Below are 16,187 nucleotides of genomic sequence, written 5' to 3' on the forward strand. Positions count from 1 at the left end.
AATGAAAACATCTTGGGAAAATGACCTTCGCTAGGAAAATGGTGTACATATCCGCAATCTACGCCCCAGATTTAAGTATACTTGTCTCGGCGTTTTTTGTATCATTTTAGCGTCCCTGCAGTGCACTGCATATGTACATATGTATGTATGTATGTACAATTATTTATTATATATATAAAGATTTTTACAGTAAAATATAATTAATTATTGTTGCTTTGTTAAACAGGTATGTATTTAGATGCNTTACAGTAAAATATAATTAATTATTGTTGCTTTGTTAAACAGGTATGTATGTATTTAGATGTTTTACTCTTTCACATTTTTTTGTTGTTAGCTTAAAATGTAATACCACAGTTGTAGAGTTAATTTTAGATGTATTATGTACGGCACGTACATATATAAATGTGTGTCTATGAATCTGCATAATTTACTATGTACCTACATATGTATATATGTATATATACACTCCGTATCATAACTATAACACCACGTCCCACTCCAAAATAATTTCTGCACTAAAATCACGTAAGTAAGAGTACAGCTCCACAATAAGCTTGAGAATAAAAGTGATGAAAAAATCTAACTTATAGAAGATAGACTTTCCACTCAGGCGCCGAAATACATTTACTTGATAAAGTGTTAAAAACCCCAGAAAGGTAAGAGCACAACTAATGGTGATATATTTGTAAAACAATCGTATATTTAATTGTTTGTTCCACTTGTAAAAAATCAACCCCAAATTGAAAGAAAATATCGTTGTTGGTTTTTAGTTGTTAAATCATTTATTTTCGATTAACATTATATTATTCACCAGCCTATTCATTTTAGCATAATTGGCAAACTCAAGTGGTGATATAGTCATGGAACGAAGTGTAGTGTTCACTGGTTTAATTTTTTGCTTAACGTTTAATTATTGACAATACGCTTTGTTCTTTAAATACTTACATTTTTATGTTTGTTATTCATGGCTAATACTCGAATTAAAATTAGTTCTACATATAATATTTACGTATGTATATGTTTGGAGATAATTTTTCTAAGAGTAAATTATAATTTATTGCATTATTATTTGTAGGCGCTGCCAAGTATTCGCAATGCAATTGTTCTGCAATTTACCCGTTATGGCATTCTAAAAATCGATAAGCGGCTAATCCTTAAATGAGTAAAAGGTGTGCTCAAAAATATACTTACAAAGCGAAAGCTTAAGTGGTGCAATATTAAATGGGATTTAAGAGAGGCAAGTGATATTACTCTCGAGGTTTTGTATATTTTTAAGCACATCTGTCATTTATTAATTTACATATAGCACTGGACTTGCAGTGGACATTTAGCGTAGCGATTTATAAAATCTCACTGCCGCCTCCAATAACCAAATTTGTTTTACATACTTGATTATAAATAGTATATATTTTTTAACTAAATATTTTTCTAAATATTATATATTTTTTATTGCAAAAACATTGAATACTTATCTTTTAAAATTTGCCTATTTCTTATTTTTGGGCATTCTAAATTTAACAATTCAATATGTATATATACATATATGTACATAGTTGCACTGAAATACATACATAACTATAATCTGATAATTTTCTACATAATACTTTTTTTCGAATGTTAAGAGGTCATAGTTCCACATTTGAGGTAAAAGTAGTATCTATTGCTACGCCGGTGTCATTTGCAACAGCAGCATCACATTTCGTTGCCGACATCCACTCAAAGTCTTTTATAGTTGCCTGTTGGAATATTAAAATAAATTTGAATTAGTTAGACATATGTATGTATGTACATTGGGGTGGTAAAACAAAAATTAAATTTTTTCTATATCTGGAAAAACGACTATACGCCTATTTTTTATTTTGAAATAAAAAAACATTTAGAGGACGCTCAAAGTACTCAAAGTTTTCATGTATGTTATATGGGAAAAATAAGTTTTGTAAAATGGTATAGATTCTTGAAAATCATTTTTTTTTACGCGCAAAAATCTAATTTTCTTCTGGAGACGCCCAAAATAATATCAAATTGTTTTTTTTTTGTAACTTTTTGTAATACCAAAGAATTTTTAATGGCCCCCATTGCATTTTCTAGCGTTTTTGGCGGACCTGTAAAATTATAGTTGTTATAAAAAATGGTTTAATAAACAATTGGGTATTATTTTTGGGAATCTTTTGAAGAGAAACAGGTTTCCGCTCGACAAAATATTGATTTTCATGCATTCTATACCATATCGACGAAAAGTGTTTTTTTCCATATAAAATACAGGCAAAACGTTGAGCGCTTTGAGCGACCTCTAATTTTTTTTTTCGATATAGAACAATATGATATGAGAGCATACAAATTCCGACTTTACTTTTTCTCCCCGACGCATGCATTTTTGGGCCGCCCTAATGTACATACATACTAGCACCGCATGCGTTTACATATGTATATGTGGTATACATATTTAATGACATTTAAATGACATTTACCTTATGCATTGAATACACCGCAACCACCACCAGCACGTGCATAATGTTATGCGAATTTAAATAGAAATCCACAACGCCTGGAAACCATTTTTCTGGTATTCGCATTGCGCCTATAGCGCCACCCAATATTGAAACGCCATCCTGTTGGGACAGAGGATAATTTAAGTACGTTTTAATAGACCCCTGATTCTTAACAAATTAGTACAACAAACTACTAGTGAATTATTTAGTTGTGTATAACTAATCTTTAAAGCGAAAATTGGAGTTTCTAATTAATTTTTGAAAGTGCGCTCACACACATACATACATACATATCGTGTATGTATCTATACATATATACAAGTAAACAAACTTTGTAAGTGCCGTTATGTTTGTAGTTGTGTTTAAGTGAAAGTTTATTTAACGGTATAGCGAACATTTTGGCAACCGCTCCTTTTATCGTCAGGGTGACAAGTGCGTGTCGATTGTCGTGTGCATCATTAAATTGCGGCTACGGTCTAATGACGTTGGTGACCTGAATTACTTTTTAGGTGAATGTTTAGGATTGTCACCACACAAAAAATACATACCCGGTGTTTGGGCTCAGATTTGCACACGATTTTAATTATACACATTTTCTCTTTGTACTTCTTGACCGTAAATGTAGAGGAGCGGTCACAGAAGGGTCACATTTATTGAGATAGAATAGACAATGTAGTATTTTTACTAGTAGTGAGATGAGAAGATTTATGTAATACATATTCTCGCCTGGTTAGCTAATAGATCTGTTGCTTAAAGGTTTATTCCCAAACCATATTGTGGCATGACTTCTATATAAATTTCGCAATTAATATAAAGATTAATCGAGATTTTGGCAAATTGTTTATTGTTAAGGTATTCTGAGAGAAATATTACAAAACACAAATTTCCGTCCTAGACACGCTGTAGAAATAGCCGTTATGTAATTTTCTTTATAAATAGGACAATAGTGAGAACGAAAAAACCAAAGGAAATGAGAAAACGTCTGAAAGTGTGTGTGCCTATTTAGAGATAACGCGCGCTGTCACTCGTTGGCGCTAGAAAACGCAACGCTTAGCGCCCTAAATTAAGGATGGCTGTTAGCTACTGCAGTGGAAAATGCAATGAAAAATATTATTCTTCTTCTAAAAATAAAAATCGTGGAAATATAAATTATCTTGAAAATGTTTAATCGTGAAAATATAATTAATGTATCTAATTTTATACTAGTTGAATAAATCGGTGAGTATGGCAGTGAGGAGGAAGCAGATAAGTTGTTTGAGCACAATCCTTAAGAGCTGTGCAAAATAAACTCTAGTAAAAATCGGTGACTTCGATTTGGATGTAGAGAAACGTCGAATTGAAGCTTAATTTGTGTGAAAAACGCGTTCAATAAGATTTAAAAACTGTCAGAGCTGAAGAGGGTTACTGCGGTGTAACCGATATATATCGGAGAAAAATAAAAAAAAAACGTATGCTTTAATTTTCCACAAACATTTGACTTGAGCCGGCACAACTAACAAATTCAAATGTTAAAATATTTTGTATTAAATTTTGTTTGTGTTCAACTGTAAAAACAAAGAAAATAAAATAGTACAAAAAGATTACAGGGGAGTCGGATTAAAATAGCGCTGAAAAGTAATTTTGAAGTATCACACCTTGAAGCTATGAGCGTGACTAGGGCGAACATTCTTATAACGCCAAAGTTCTCTCGAAATACAATTCTAAAATATTTACATTAGACTTTGTCAAATAAAACGACAAAAATATTGCTTGTGGCACAATTTCAGCCCACTATATTAAATTTTAAGTTAGCGCGCGCAAAAATACGATTTTTTTATTCACGCCTTCGCACGGAGTTTTTCTAAAGACTAAATCAGTTTGAATAATCCTCGTACTCGTAAAAAGCGCGAGGCATACAATTATCGGAAACCTCTTTTAGTGCCTTTTAGCCATTATTGGCTTTATTTAATGTAAATATATTTGTGAGTGCACTTTCAATAATTAAAACTCTTAAAGACTCTCTTCGAAAATTAACGAATAATATCGCACTAACTAAATTCACGCCAATTAAAACAAAAAAACAATTCACGAATTTACAACAAATATCACTCACTGCTTCTAACTGGAATTTTTGTTATTTTTGTGATATTTTGGTAGCATTTATGTTTAAGAAGAAGAGTAGAAGCACAGAAACATAAATAGTTCATATCAGTGATCAAGTAGCGAATATTGATATTTTTGCTATAGCATATAGGTGATTAAATTTTTATAATATAAAGTTCTTTAAAAAGAATATATGTAGTTAAAACAATATTTGATAAAAAAGGATTGAGAGGGATATAAACGAAGTTTACTTTTTCATTAAAAGTCAAAGAAATATTTCATTCGTCTTGATTGAATTAAATAGTTATTAAAAAAGCAAAAAAGCTTATTTTTCCTAGATATATACATACGTACATATATATAAGTAAAAAAGCGTAGAGCATCTCAATGCTCAATTCAAAAAAAAAAAATATGCACCGTGACAAAGGAAATACGAAAAAGGTGCGAGGGCGCAAATAATAAATTGCAGCAATAAAAATGTAGAGTTTAGAAGAAATTTATTTGCTACTTTTATTNTTTTTTTTTTTTTTTTTACTTCCGGCACTCACCTGCAGATAAACGTGCGAAAGCGCTAACCGACTTCCACCAACCCATACACCTATTGTGCGAAATAACGTCAATATTGAACGCATAGTGAAGGGTAGAGCGAAGCAAAGACGCCGTTGCCAAGGTGAACTTGCAGTTAGGGCCTGTATTGTGAAGACCAAAATTAAACGGATACAAACGGGAAATGGTTAAATATTTGGCATTAGAATGCAATTTATTAAGTACCGTGAAAATTAGTGAAGTAATCAATTTTAATTGAAGCAGTAAAATTTCTTCGGTTTCAATCAAAAGTTAATCTCGAGTTAATTTAGCGAATTTATTTATGTAAAATTACATGATAATATTTTAAATTCATATTTTTGGATCATTAAAACTTGTTGTTTTATGATTTTTTCGATCAAGGATAATCGTATCGTAAAATTTCAATTTTTATTCGGTGAAATTTCTTCGTTATATTGTAGTTTTTTCGATAATTTTTAACTATTAAATGGAGGCGACCGTTTTAAATCTTTTATGATCTAAAAAATTAAATCTGAAAGCAACGGTTATTCTTGATCGAAAAACTAACCTTTACGGCCCCTGGCTTTGCCTTATATTAAACAATTCCCACATATCAGCAGATTATTGCACAAACTTTGAAGATTTGGGGAAGTTGATTATTCGTCAAAATTGTGATTGGCCCGATAAGGCTAGAATATTTTACACTTTTAAATAAGCCACAAAATAAAAATCTCGATTTTTTTTTATATCTGCAAAGGCTTAAAAATAAGCACACACTAAACTTTATTTAAATCGATTTTCTGTTTTTCTAAGCGAGTTCCGAATTCTCTCACTCTCAATCGGAGAATGAAATAATTCACAAATTCTGGGCATTCGAATTTATCTTCACTACACCACTAATCTCTGCTACCTACAGAGTAAGACTTCCAAAGCTGCCAACAACGCTTAGCTATGAGATGCCATATTGAGGATAAAAAAGTGCCAAACAGAAAAATAGAAAAGCCAAGAAAGGTGCCAATCTTTCCCATTTAATAATAAAATAAGAAATTTCTAAAACAAATGTGAAATGCCAAAATAAGATAAATAAGTTGTATAAACTTTAAAAATTAAAAAAATTTAGTTCAGCAAAAGAAGTAGACGCAAAGGATATCAAAGGAAATAGTACTATTTTCCAAAAGTGCCATTTTGAAGTAAAATAGGGCCAAAAATGGCACGCTTTGAGCAAAGTTGGCAGGCCGGCAGCCTTCTACCATAGAGTATTCAAAGAAAAACACTTTTCTATTGGTATTCGCTCTTTTGTGCATTTAGAGAATTAGGTTCGATACGAATATTTTAGGCAAATTTCCAAAAGATGGCAGTAATACATGTTTACGTATATACATACATACAAAAGTACAAAGTTATTGCCAATTATTGAAGTTTTAGGGCCAGTTTCCTTATTGTCCAGTTAACACTAAGTTATCGGTTAAATCTGAGATTATTTTATAATTACAGATTAACAAGGGAGGAATTTTATATGGCTAATCTCTTGTTATAATTACAGATTAGGGTGTTAAGCTCGAAAATGAGGATAATCTGCTTATATGTGAACCTAGTATAACTGTAGGTTAAACATCGTTATCAACGTGATCGGCTCCATAACAGATATTAGGGAGTCGATAACGTCGATAAAGATGTTTAACTGTAGTTAGTGTTAACCAGATATGGAGAAACTGGCCCTTAATGCACAAATATTGCTCATACGCCACGAAAAAGTACCTGCCTAGGCGTATGAGTAATTATATTTATCAACGGTACACAGGCGGCAAAAAAGTGCCGCTGAAAGTAGTGATTATGTATATTTCTACATTTTTCTATGACAGTTGGAAAATATTTTTAATTTTTATTCACTCTAATAAGTTTTTTCCTATACATACATACATATTCATTTTCATATTTATCAAAGTGGTTAAGTACATACGCAATTTATGATGATGCTTATGTAGTTGGCAGATATGTACTCACTTTATAAAGTCCCCAAAGAGATAGCAAGCAGTACGATATTATGATGAACCATTTCAATGTAAAGTTAAAGCAAAACGTCGTAGCTGTGACTAGCGGCAAAGCACCTGAAAAGAAAAAAAAATTTATATAAAAATAGCAGGTAAATACTTAAATGGCATTTTTTTGTAGCTTATTAGCCCCGTCATTTAGTTCCCAAAAAAATTTCCACATTAGGAAATATCAATGACATAAATTTATACATTTGCCATTTGCATCTTCGATTTTTTTTAAATTTTTTGTGTGATAGTATCAATTGAAAGAGGCCTGGTAAAAAAAATGTTGTCCAGTTCGTGTTTGTTGTAATGCCCATGGTTTTGAGAAAAATATTTTCAAAACTTTTTCGGCATTTAAAATTGAAAGATCTTTCAAACCCGTATTTCTATCAAATTTAAAAATTTTTAATATAAAATGTTGATTTCCAAAAAAAACGTATCGATTGATTTTCTTCTATATTTTTTTCATTCCGCAACTTTTAAGTCTTGCCCGATAATGGCATAACAATAGGCTCTATTTTTTTCTAAATTTTAAATTAATGAAAAACTAGCAAAATTTGTCCAACTCAACGCCAAGAGCAAATGCATTAATCGAAAAGATAAAAATACCACATTACTAGTGAACCCGCATGGCGTTAAAACGCCCAAAACTTAATTTCAAAACTTAAAAAATATTCCAAATGTTAGTCAGAGTATTTAATCTCTTATTTATCAATTGTGTTCCGTGTTTGAAAAAACAATTTTTAATATACTTTTTAGGCGCGACTGCTAACACCATGCGCCTAAATGCATTCTATTTATGTACTGCTGCATGTACGAAAATTTCATTCATTAAGTTTATGAAAAATTTGAACATGCACTTCTCAACTGCCATGTAGTAAAACTTTCTTAAGTTATAATTTGATGGCAGTTCAAAGAATGTTCGGCCTAGTCTGATGCATCATTCGGACAACCATCCGGAGCATTTTGCGGACTCTGCATGAATTACAACCATGCAGAGGTGGTAAATAAAATTTACGGCTGGCCACAGTGCCTACCAGCGATGCCACCTTGCGGGGAATCATTAAATAACGTACCTAGAGTGCAGAATACTCAGCTGTGCAATTTACAGACAAATAATTTTTTTATTTGAATTTTCTATGAAAACTGACGGAAGGGAAACATCATTTTTGACTTATATAAATTGTTGACTTCATGTAGCGAAATAAGTTTATGATGGAAAAATGGCGTAAAGTTTCCAACCGTTGAGCTAAGCGGAACTACTCAACTGTACGTTTCTGAAACAAACACTCCACAGTTTAGCGACAGCTACGTCTTAGAAACGCGCCCATTGGCTTTTAAAAATTACGAGTAAAAAGTTGAAAATTTTGATGAAATTTGGTTTTAATTTGTTGAAGTTTTGTGAGTTTTGCCTAAAGTTTTAAACTTTGACTTATATAGCATACGTTATACATACATAAGACATATTTTAATCAAAAAAATTTAACATTAAAATATTATATGTACATTCGTTAATACATTCGAGCAATTGAATTAGAAAATTTGAGTTTTTTTTTAATGGAATCATGCTAGTGCGCGGAATTTCACCGAAAATCGTGAAATTTCGCGTTGGCCAACGGGGAGAAAGATAAAATGAGTTGGCATCCCTTGTGCCTACCCACCTTTTTGTTCGAATAATTTTTTTTTTTATAAATATGTACATACATGCAAACATCGTTTTAGTTCAGAACTTTTTTCCATTATCCAATTATATACAATTTTTTAAAATTTGTTGGTTTTTCGGAAAAAATGTCGAACTTTTTTCAATAATTTTAACTACCTCTGAAAATAAAACTCAGTAAATAACCATTAAAAAGTTATTTTTTGAATAAAAGTTATAACTGTTAAGGTCGCTGAATATTTCACAAACTAGTTTGGAAAACTTTTTTAAAAACCGTTTGGAAAATATTGATTGTTAAAAGGGCTTACTTCAACGTTTATTGGGATGTTGTTCGCTGTAATTACGTAGTACTATTTATACGCACACCTAAAATAAAAATGCGGCTGCTGTGGTGTAGTAGTAAGCAGTGCGCGTTTCCACTCCGTGGCACCTGGGTTCAAGCGGGTTCCTGGGTTTTTCCTAACATCTGTCGCCCCACGGCAGGCAATGGCAAACCTCCGAGTGTATTTCTGCCATGAAAAACAGCTTCGCATAAAAATACAATCACCGTTCGAGTACATTATTGATCTGCTAATTGAGAACAAATATAAGTACATATGTATATGCATTGTGTTAAAGCGAGTACTTATGTAGGTGTATGTACACACATGTATAAGCGGCTGATAACCTCTGGCCAGTTCCGAATTAAATTCGGCCGACAGCACTTTCCCGACTTTCGCGTGTTTGTAAACAAACCAAATACGAAATGAAACAGTCGCGCTTTCTAAGCGTGAAGTACAAAAAATGTAAAGCATCAGTCCGAAATCGGTAGTCGTTTCGAAAATGTGTTCAACAACCAAACAGCAGTTTTGGTTCCTTTTGCCGTTTGTATTACGCTCTATGTTGTTATTGTTTTACATTCGCCTTTGCCGTGCGGCACATTCACACCACCGATTTCCATACGAATTTGGAGCGTGAATCTTCTGCGTCGCTCAAAATCTGCAGAAATGCGAAATTATATGCAGCCACAAGTGGATGCGTGCGATGACTTTTATCGTTACTCTTGCGGAATTGGCCTAAGAATCAATCCGGCAAGCTTTTCGGATGGCAAAACAGGCATCTTCAATGTACTCAAGAAGGCCTATAACCGGCGTGTGGTGCGTTTGATGCGCGAACCCAAGCGCACAAACGAATCAGAGATGGATCGCAAGGTAAAATACTTCTTTGAATCGTGTATGAATAAAGCGGAATTGCGTAAGAACTATCGTCAGAAGTTGCTTTCCGTGCTGGAGGAGTTTGGTGGCATGCCAGCGTTGAAGGGCGAACAATGGCAGCCAGATAAATTCGATTGGCTGGAAGTTGTTGCACTCATTCTGCGCAAATATGGCAAACAAATCATTATTGGTGCAGACATATTTGCCGACCTGACCAATAACGAATTGAATCGGTTATACTTGGGACAACTGGATAAGTTGGTAACAGCGCGCGCGACCGACTACTTATGTGGCCTTAGCGTTGGCCAGGCAATTGGAGATGCACGAGATACTGGGCATGCGAATGGAGTTGGCGTCCCAGACAGCAATGGAGATTGTTGATTTCGAAAAGCGACTTGCGGCAGGAAAGCTCGATGCCACGAAGGGCTTGGGCATGGAGGACAAAGCACAATTGACGCTACTGGAGGCAATGACGGAGAATTACAAACCAACGCTGAATTTCACACATTTTGTCAACGTTTGGCTGGGACATCCATATGTGCTGCCCGTTTACGAATATGTCGAAACATATCTGGACAATTTGCGTAAAGTTATCGAGGATACGCCCAAAGAGGTCGTGGCCAATTACATTATGTGGGAGCTATTGCAGGATTTCCGTATGGAAGCGAATGACTCAGATGTGAAACATCAAAATCGTTGTGTCGATCGTATGAAACGCTTCTTCGTCAAATACCTAGATCGCATGGTATTTCAGCAACTATCTGCGCATAATAAGGGCATGACTGCTGAGCTGCAAAGTCTATGGTTAGAGTTAAAAAGTTCATTTAGTGATCTACTGCAATCAGCTGATAGCGATTGGATGTCGGAAGTAACGCGCAATAAAGCATTGGAAAAACTCTCGGCCATGTCAATGGAGATAAATGCATATGAAAAGGAAAACTTCGAGCAACTCTATGGTGATCTGGTCATCAGCACAGACCAATACTTTGATAACGTCATCAATATCTTAGAGGTACGTGGTCGCAATTATCGCCTACGTTTGATGGAGCCACCAAAGTTGGATGAAGCAGAAACGCTTAATTTCACGCCTGCTTACGCGGCTGAATATAATAAAGTGCTTATATCAGTCGCATTCCTGCAGCCGCTCTTTCTCTGGGACAACGCCTATCCCGTTACACTGAAGTACGGTACCATTGGCTTTATACTGGCACACGAAATGGCGCATGGCTTCGATGCCATACTACGTAAATACGATGCCAAGGGTAATTTGAACAATTGGTGGGATCGCAGCTCTACCGAAGAGTTCGCCAAGCGCAAGGACTGTTTCAAGCAACAGTATGGCGAGTACCGTTACAACGGACGCAAATTGCCGAAAACAAATGCGCAAGATGAGAATATCGCCGACAATGTGGGCGTGCGTATTGCCTATGCAGCCTTCCAGCAATGGTTGGTGCAACAAAGTCACAATTCGACTGCGTTACTGCAGGAAACGTTGCCGAATATGGATTTCACGCCGCGTCAATTGTTTTTCGTGAGTTTGGCGCAAGTTTGGTGTACCGATGTGAATCGAAACTGGCGGCAAATTTTAGTTGCCATCGATCAACATGCGCCTGAGGAGGTGCGCGTTGTTGCGATGCTGTCAAATTTTGATGAATTCGCTTTGGAATTCAAGTGTCGAGCGGATGTACGAATGAATCCGAGGCGAAAGTGTGTAATTTATTGAACCACTTGGTTTTTTCTTAGTTCCGTCAGTTTTGTAAGAGTGCTCAAATTGCTCGCAGGTATACTTGTGGTTAAGGTTTGCATAGGGCACGGTGCACGGTTAAATTAGCAGCTGCGAGCAAAGTTCCTAACTATGGTGTATTATTCGAGTATACCTATTTACATATTCGCACAAGTAGCTATGTGTAAACGGGTTATGAGTAGTTTAATAAATTTCTTACATACATAACATTTAAGTTGATTTATTTTTATTTATTGTTCTTTTTAACCGATTACAAAAAAGAAGCATGTTATCAATTCGTCGGAATATTATTTGTTTTTTTTTGTAATCGATTTGCGGAAGTGATGATAATATTTACATATGGAATCAAGAAGTTCAATGCCAATTTGTTATGCTTCCCATTAATTATGGTAAATACACATGTATATGTTTATGTTTTATACTAATAATAGAAGCAAACAATTTAATCTTAATTAAATGAGTGAGTTCGCACTGTTATCAAGTGCTTTTACTTGTAAGTAAAATTAAATAATACACAGAACTTTGGAAACATAATTATGAAAGAGAGAGAGAGCTTTTGCGTGGTTCCACACAGTGGTCGGAAAATCAAACAAGCTGGTAAAAAAATTTTTTCAAAATTACGATTCTGTTTTCAATTTTTTATTTTCAAATAAAGTGGTTTAAGTCTCTTGAACTCGGTATTTGAGCTCGCTGATTGTGATTTCACCATCTAGTTTGTTGAAAAAAATAGTTCAACCTTCATTGCATCCCACTCATTTTTTTCTTTATATATAAATATGCTAAAAGACTTGCCCGATGTTGACTAAAAGCGAATTTTTAAAAACTAAGGATATACTCGGAATCATCGGACTAAAAATTACCTAAATATAATTCTCCCGTTTTGTACTTGTTTTACAAAATCCTTTTTGTTAATATAAATCTTTCTGCTAAATGCCCTTATGCGCAGAAATTTTCTAATGCTTTTACAAAATTGGAGTATTTTCAGCAAGGTTTCCCAAAATATGCATCGCACAGTAGCGCAGGTTTTTTTAAAAACGCAAAAGGTTAAATGCTCCTAAGTGCTTTATTTCAACAATACCCTAACGTTGGAGTGAACTTTTAAGGGGTTAGCATATATGATTTATGTTTAAATGACGCAGCGCTGTTAGCTCTATAATGTTAGTGTTAATGTTAGCTCTATAGCAGGAAATATTCTTTACAAAAATTTACTCCCCACACTAGCTTTGCTGGAAAAGATGACAATTAGTTTCAAAGAGTGATAGGTTAGCTTGAACTGGCTGCTAGTGGCCCCACTAGTATACCTATTTGTCGATAAGAAACCAGCGGAGGTCTGACGGAGCAAGTTAAGTCGAGTATGCTGGGCGTTATATTCTATACTTTTTCTACGAAAAGTGTTTTTTCCCCACATAAAATACATGGAAAACTTTGAGAGCGCCTTGAGCGACCTCTAAATATTTTTTGATTTCAAAAAAAAAAAGAAAAAAATTGGGTATAAATAGCATTAAAATTCCGACTTTACTTATTTTGCACCACCCTAGGCAACGTGTCCTCCATCAGATGTGTGCCATCTCGACACCACTCCTTTACGATTGACAACCTCCGAAGGGTATCGAATTATATGGGGAAATCACCAAATTGAGCAAATGACATTGGGCATTTGGGCAAAAGTGCTGATTAGCTCAAAGCAACGAAAGTCGCTTTATTAAAGCCTTCTAATTGCCAACGGTACTCATCCGAGTTGTTTGGTCGGTTCCATGGAGATCACTTCCAACCTTCCTTTGTTGAAGTCCTCCTTATTAAAGGTGAACCATTATCTCTCGCCCAAGATCGGTTGCGTTGTTGTACAGAAAACATTTCTCATCATCAGTTATCATTAAAATAATAATAATAATAATGTCTTCATGTTTCAGCAATTTTGTTTTTGCTAGTTGAAATATTGAAAATAAAGTACCTAAATATTTATGGACAAGATTACTTAACTAAGTGTGATTTTTCTGTACTTACCAAAACTTTGACTAACCCATATGCCGACCATATCCAATTTCAGCAACCTGTAGTAAACATGTTCGCCTCGGTCAATATTCATGAAGAGATGATAGAAAAAACTGCCGCACCATGGCGCCACCGAACCGGCAAGGTGGCAAAACGATAAGAAACGATATTCTTGCTCCCATGGCATGAGACCAGGCACAATGGCCAGAATGTAGAAAATTGGTATGGCTGCAAATAGTAAAACATAAATAATGAGATGAAGAATTATATGTTGAAATTTGAGTGATTAGTAAAGGGATAGAGTTAGTTTGGAAAACGAAGTAGGCATAACAGGACTCTAGGAAATATTGAATGCAATAAAATAAAATATTTTCCTCCTAAATGGTGTAGCTAAAACACAATTTACATTATGCTTTTTAGACAATTATCTTCATTGTTCCTTCAGTGATGAACGCCAATAAAAATGCATGTATCTACCTATGTACCCGCATTAGGGCGGGTCGAAAAACACAAATGTTTGATACGAAAATTGTATTGCGGAATCTGCTTTAAAATTGAAAATAAGAGTGGGAATACCAATAATTTTAATTTAACTTGTGTACATCAAATCCGGAACTTATTTCCTGTCATAAAATCATAAAAAAATAAATTGAGCGAATTAAAAGTAAGTGACATCAATATTTTAATCAATTAATAAATTTGGTATGAAATAAACAGTAATTTCTTAAAAATTTGATGTTACTTTCTTTTAATTTACCCAATTAATTTTTTTTATGATTTCATGAAGGTACTAAGTTTGGGATTTGATCTACACAAGTCGTTATAAATATTTGAAAAATTGGCATTCCCGCTCTTTTTTTTTTAATTTTCAAGCTCATCCCGCAGACTGAAGATATTGTCGCAGAGAAACAGAATTTCTTTTCTTCTTTCGTATCAAACATATTGTGTTTTTCGACCCACCCTAATGCACATAAGGACATGTACATACTTATAAACTATGTAGATGCATATGTTTTTCCAATGTCATATTTTTAGGCGTCTGACATGGTATGGCGTCTCGTACAACGCACGTGCTTTTCCCACGTCAATATGGCGCAGAAACGGAAATGAAAGTGACTAAAGAATTGAATAATTCAACCAACTGTCAAACAAGAAAGATGATATAAATGTGCATTCCTCCGCATATATACTTCCCATATATACTTCCATAGTTTAAGTTGAGTTATAGATTCACATATGTGTATGCAAAATTATTATTATTTTTTTAATTAAGTATGCAGAAATGCTATAAAATAATTATACCGATTAAAGAGTTTAGTTACGTCAACTAAATACATTTCTCTTAACACAAGCGCTGGTAACTATAGATGATAATAGATGACTATAGTATAGGACACCCACATATTGAGAAGTTTTGAATATTTATTTTATTATTGTTCGATTTTAATTATTCTTTTCATAAAAATATACCTTATTCTTTAATAAAACCCGTATAAATCGTAGTTTCAAACTTTGTGAAATATTTAAAAAAATCGATAAATTTTCGTAAAAATGTCGAGCACTTTAATTATTATTATTATTAATTTTTTTAATTATCATAAAATATTGTCAGGAGCAGGTAGTAATATACTTTTGTACTTGGGAAGTATTTTACAGAAAAAATTTACTAAGTATAGCCTTGTTTGTACGCGCAGTTAAAGAAAATATATACATGAAAAGGCCCGATTTTTTTTATGAAAAAATATCAATATTTCAAAAACGGTGATAAGTTTTTGCATTTCAGGGATCTCACCCCCACCTACCTTCTCCTCTTGTTTAGCATGGTACTTCTTGGACACCCTATATAAGTATAAGCTAATAAGGCAATTCCGGTATTTTGTAAGATAACTGAAAGACAGTAGCCAAGAAAGTCTTACAAAAACAAGCCAACTTTCAAGGTGAAAAGCTCTTTGGATAGAAAGCACTTGACCATGTGCCAAATGAAGATGTATGTATACAATTTTGCTCGCGCTGCTCTAACAGTCGCAATGGCAGAGTGAGCAAAGCACGAGCATGTTTGAACTTCAGGGCAGCATTTAAAAATTTTTTTTTATCTTTTTTTAATTTACTTTCCTATTAATTTTAAGATTTTATTTTTTTAAAAGAAGTATATAATTTTTTAATTTATTTTAGTTTTTGGAAACTTATTTTAAGTATTTGTTTATTTTTTTAATTAAATTTAGTTTTATTCGTTAATTGAATTTTCCTTTAAATTTTAGATTTGTTTTTAAGTAGGAGAGTATATTTTTCAATTAATTCAATTTTTATAAACTTACTTAGTTCTATTTATTTTAACTAGATTTTCTTCAGATTTTATTATTTTAAAACAGAAAAATAGCTTTTTTAAATGCATTTATCTAATTTTTGGGAATTCATTTTATTTTTTATTCTATTTATTTTTTTTTT

General features: G+C 33.5%; 1 protein-coding gene across 5 annotated transcripts in view; it reads right to left on the bottom strand.

Annotated features, from left to right (window-relative positions):
• Window positions 1–1,463: 1,463 nt before the first annotated feature.
• Window positions 1,464–16,187, bottom strand: part of LOC108359998 (uncharacterized) — a 44,705-nt gene continuing 29,981 nt past the window's right edge. For 4 of the 5 annotated variants that reach the window (XM_017612120.1, XM_017612123.1, XM_017612122.1 and 1 more), the window contains exons 3-8: window positions 13,755–13,970; window positions 7,122–7,225; window positions 5,120–5,260; window positions 4,582–4,590; window positions 2,469–2,609; window positions 1,464–1,736 (exon numbers count right to left, since the gene is read on the bottom strand). In XM_017612120.1, the coding sequence (XP_017467609.1) occupies window positions 1,626–1,736; window positions 2,469–2,609; window positions 4,582–4,590; window positions 5,120–5,260; window positions 7,122–7,225; window positions 13,755–13,970 (722 nt within the window). In that variant the 3' untranslated portion in view covers window positions 1,464–1,625. The remainder of the gene's footprint in view (window positions 1,737–2,468; window positions 2,610–4,581; window positions 4,591–5,119; window positions 5,261–7,121; window positions 7,226–13,754; window positions 13,971–16,187) is intronic. The other variant, XM_017612125.1, reaches the window with a different exon arrangement.

The sequence above is a fragment of the Rhagoletis zephyria genome, unplaced genomic scaffold (assembly GCF_001687245.7).
Source record: "Rhagoletis zephyria isolate East Lansing unplaced genomic scaffold, Rhagoletis_zephyria_1.1 Rzeph_scaffold_00503, whole genome shotgun sequence".
NCBI classification, from domain to species: Eukaryota; Metazoa; Arthropoda; class Insecta; order Diptera; family Tephritidae; genus Rhagoletis; species Rhagoletis zephyria.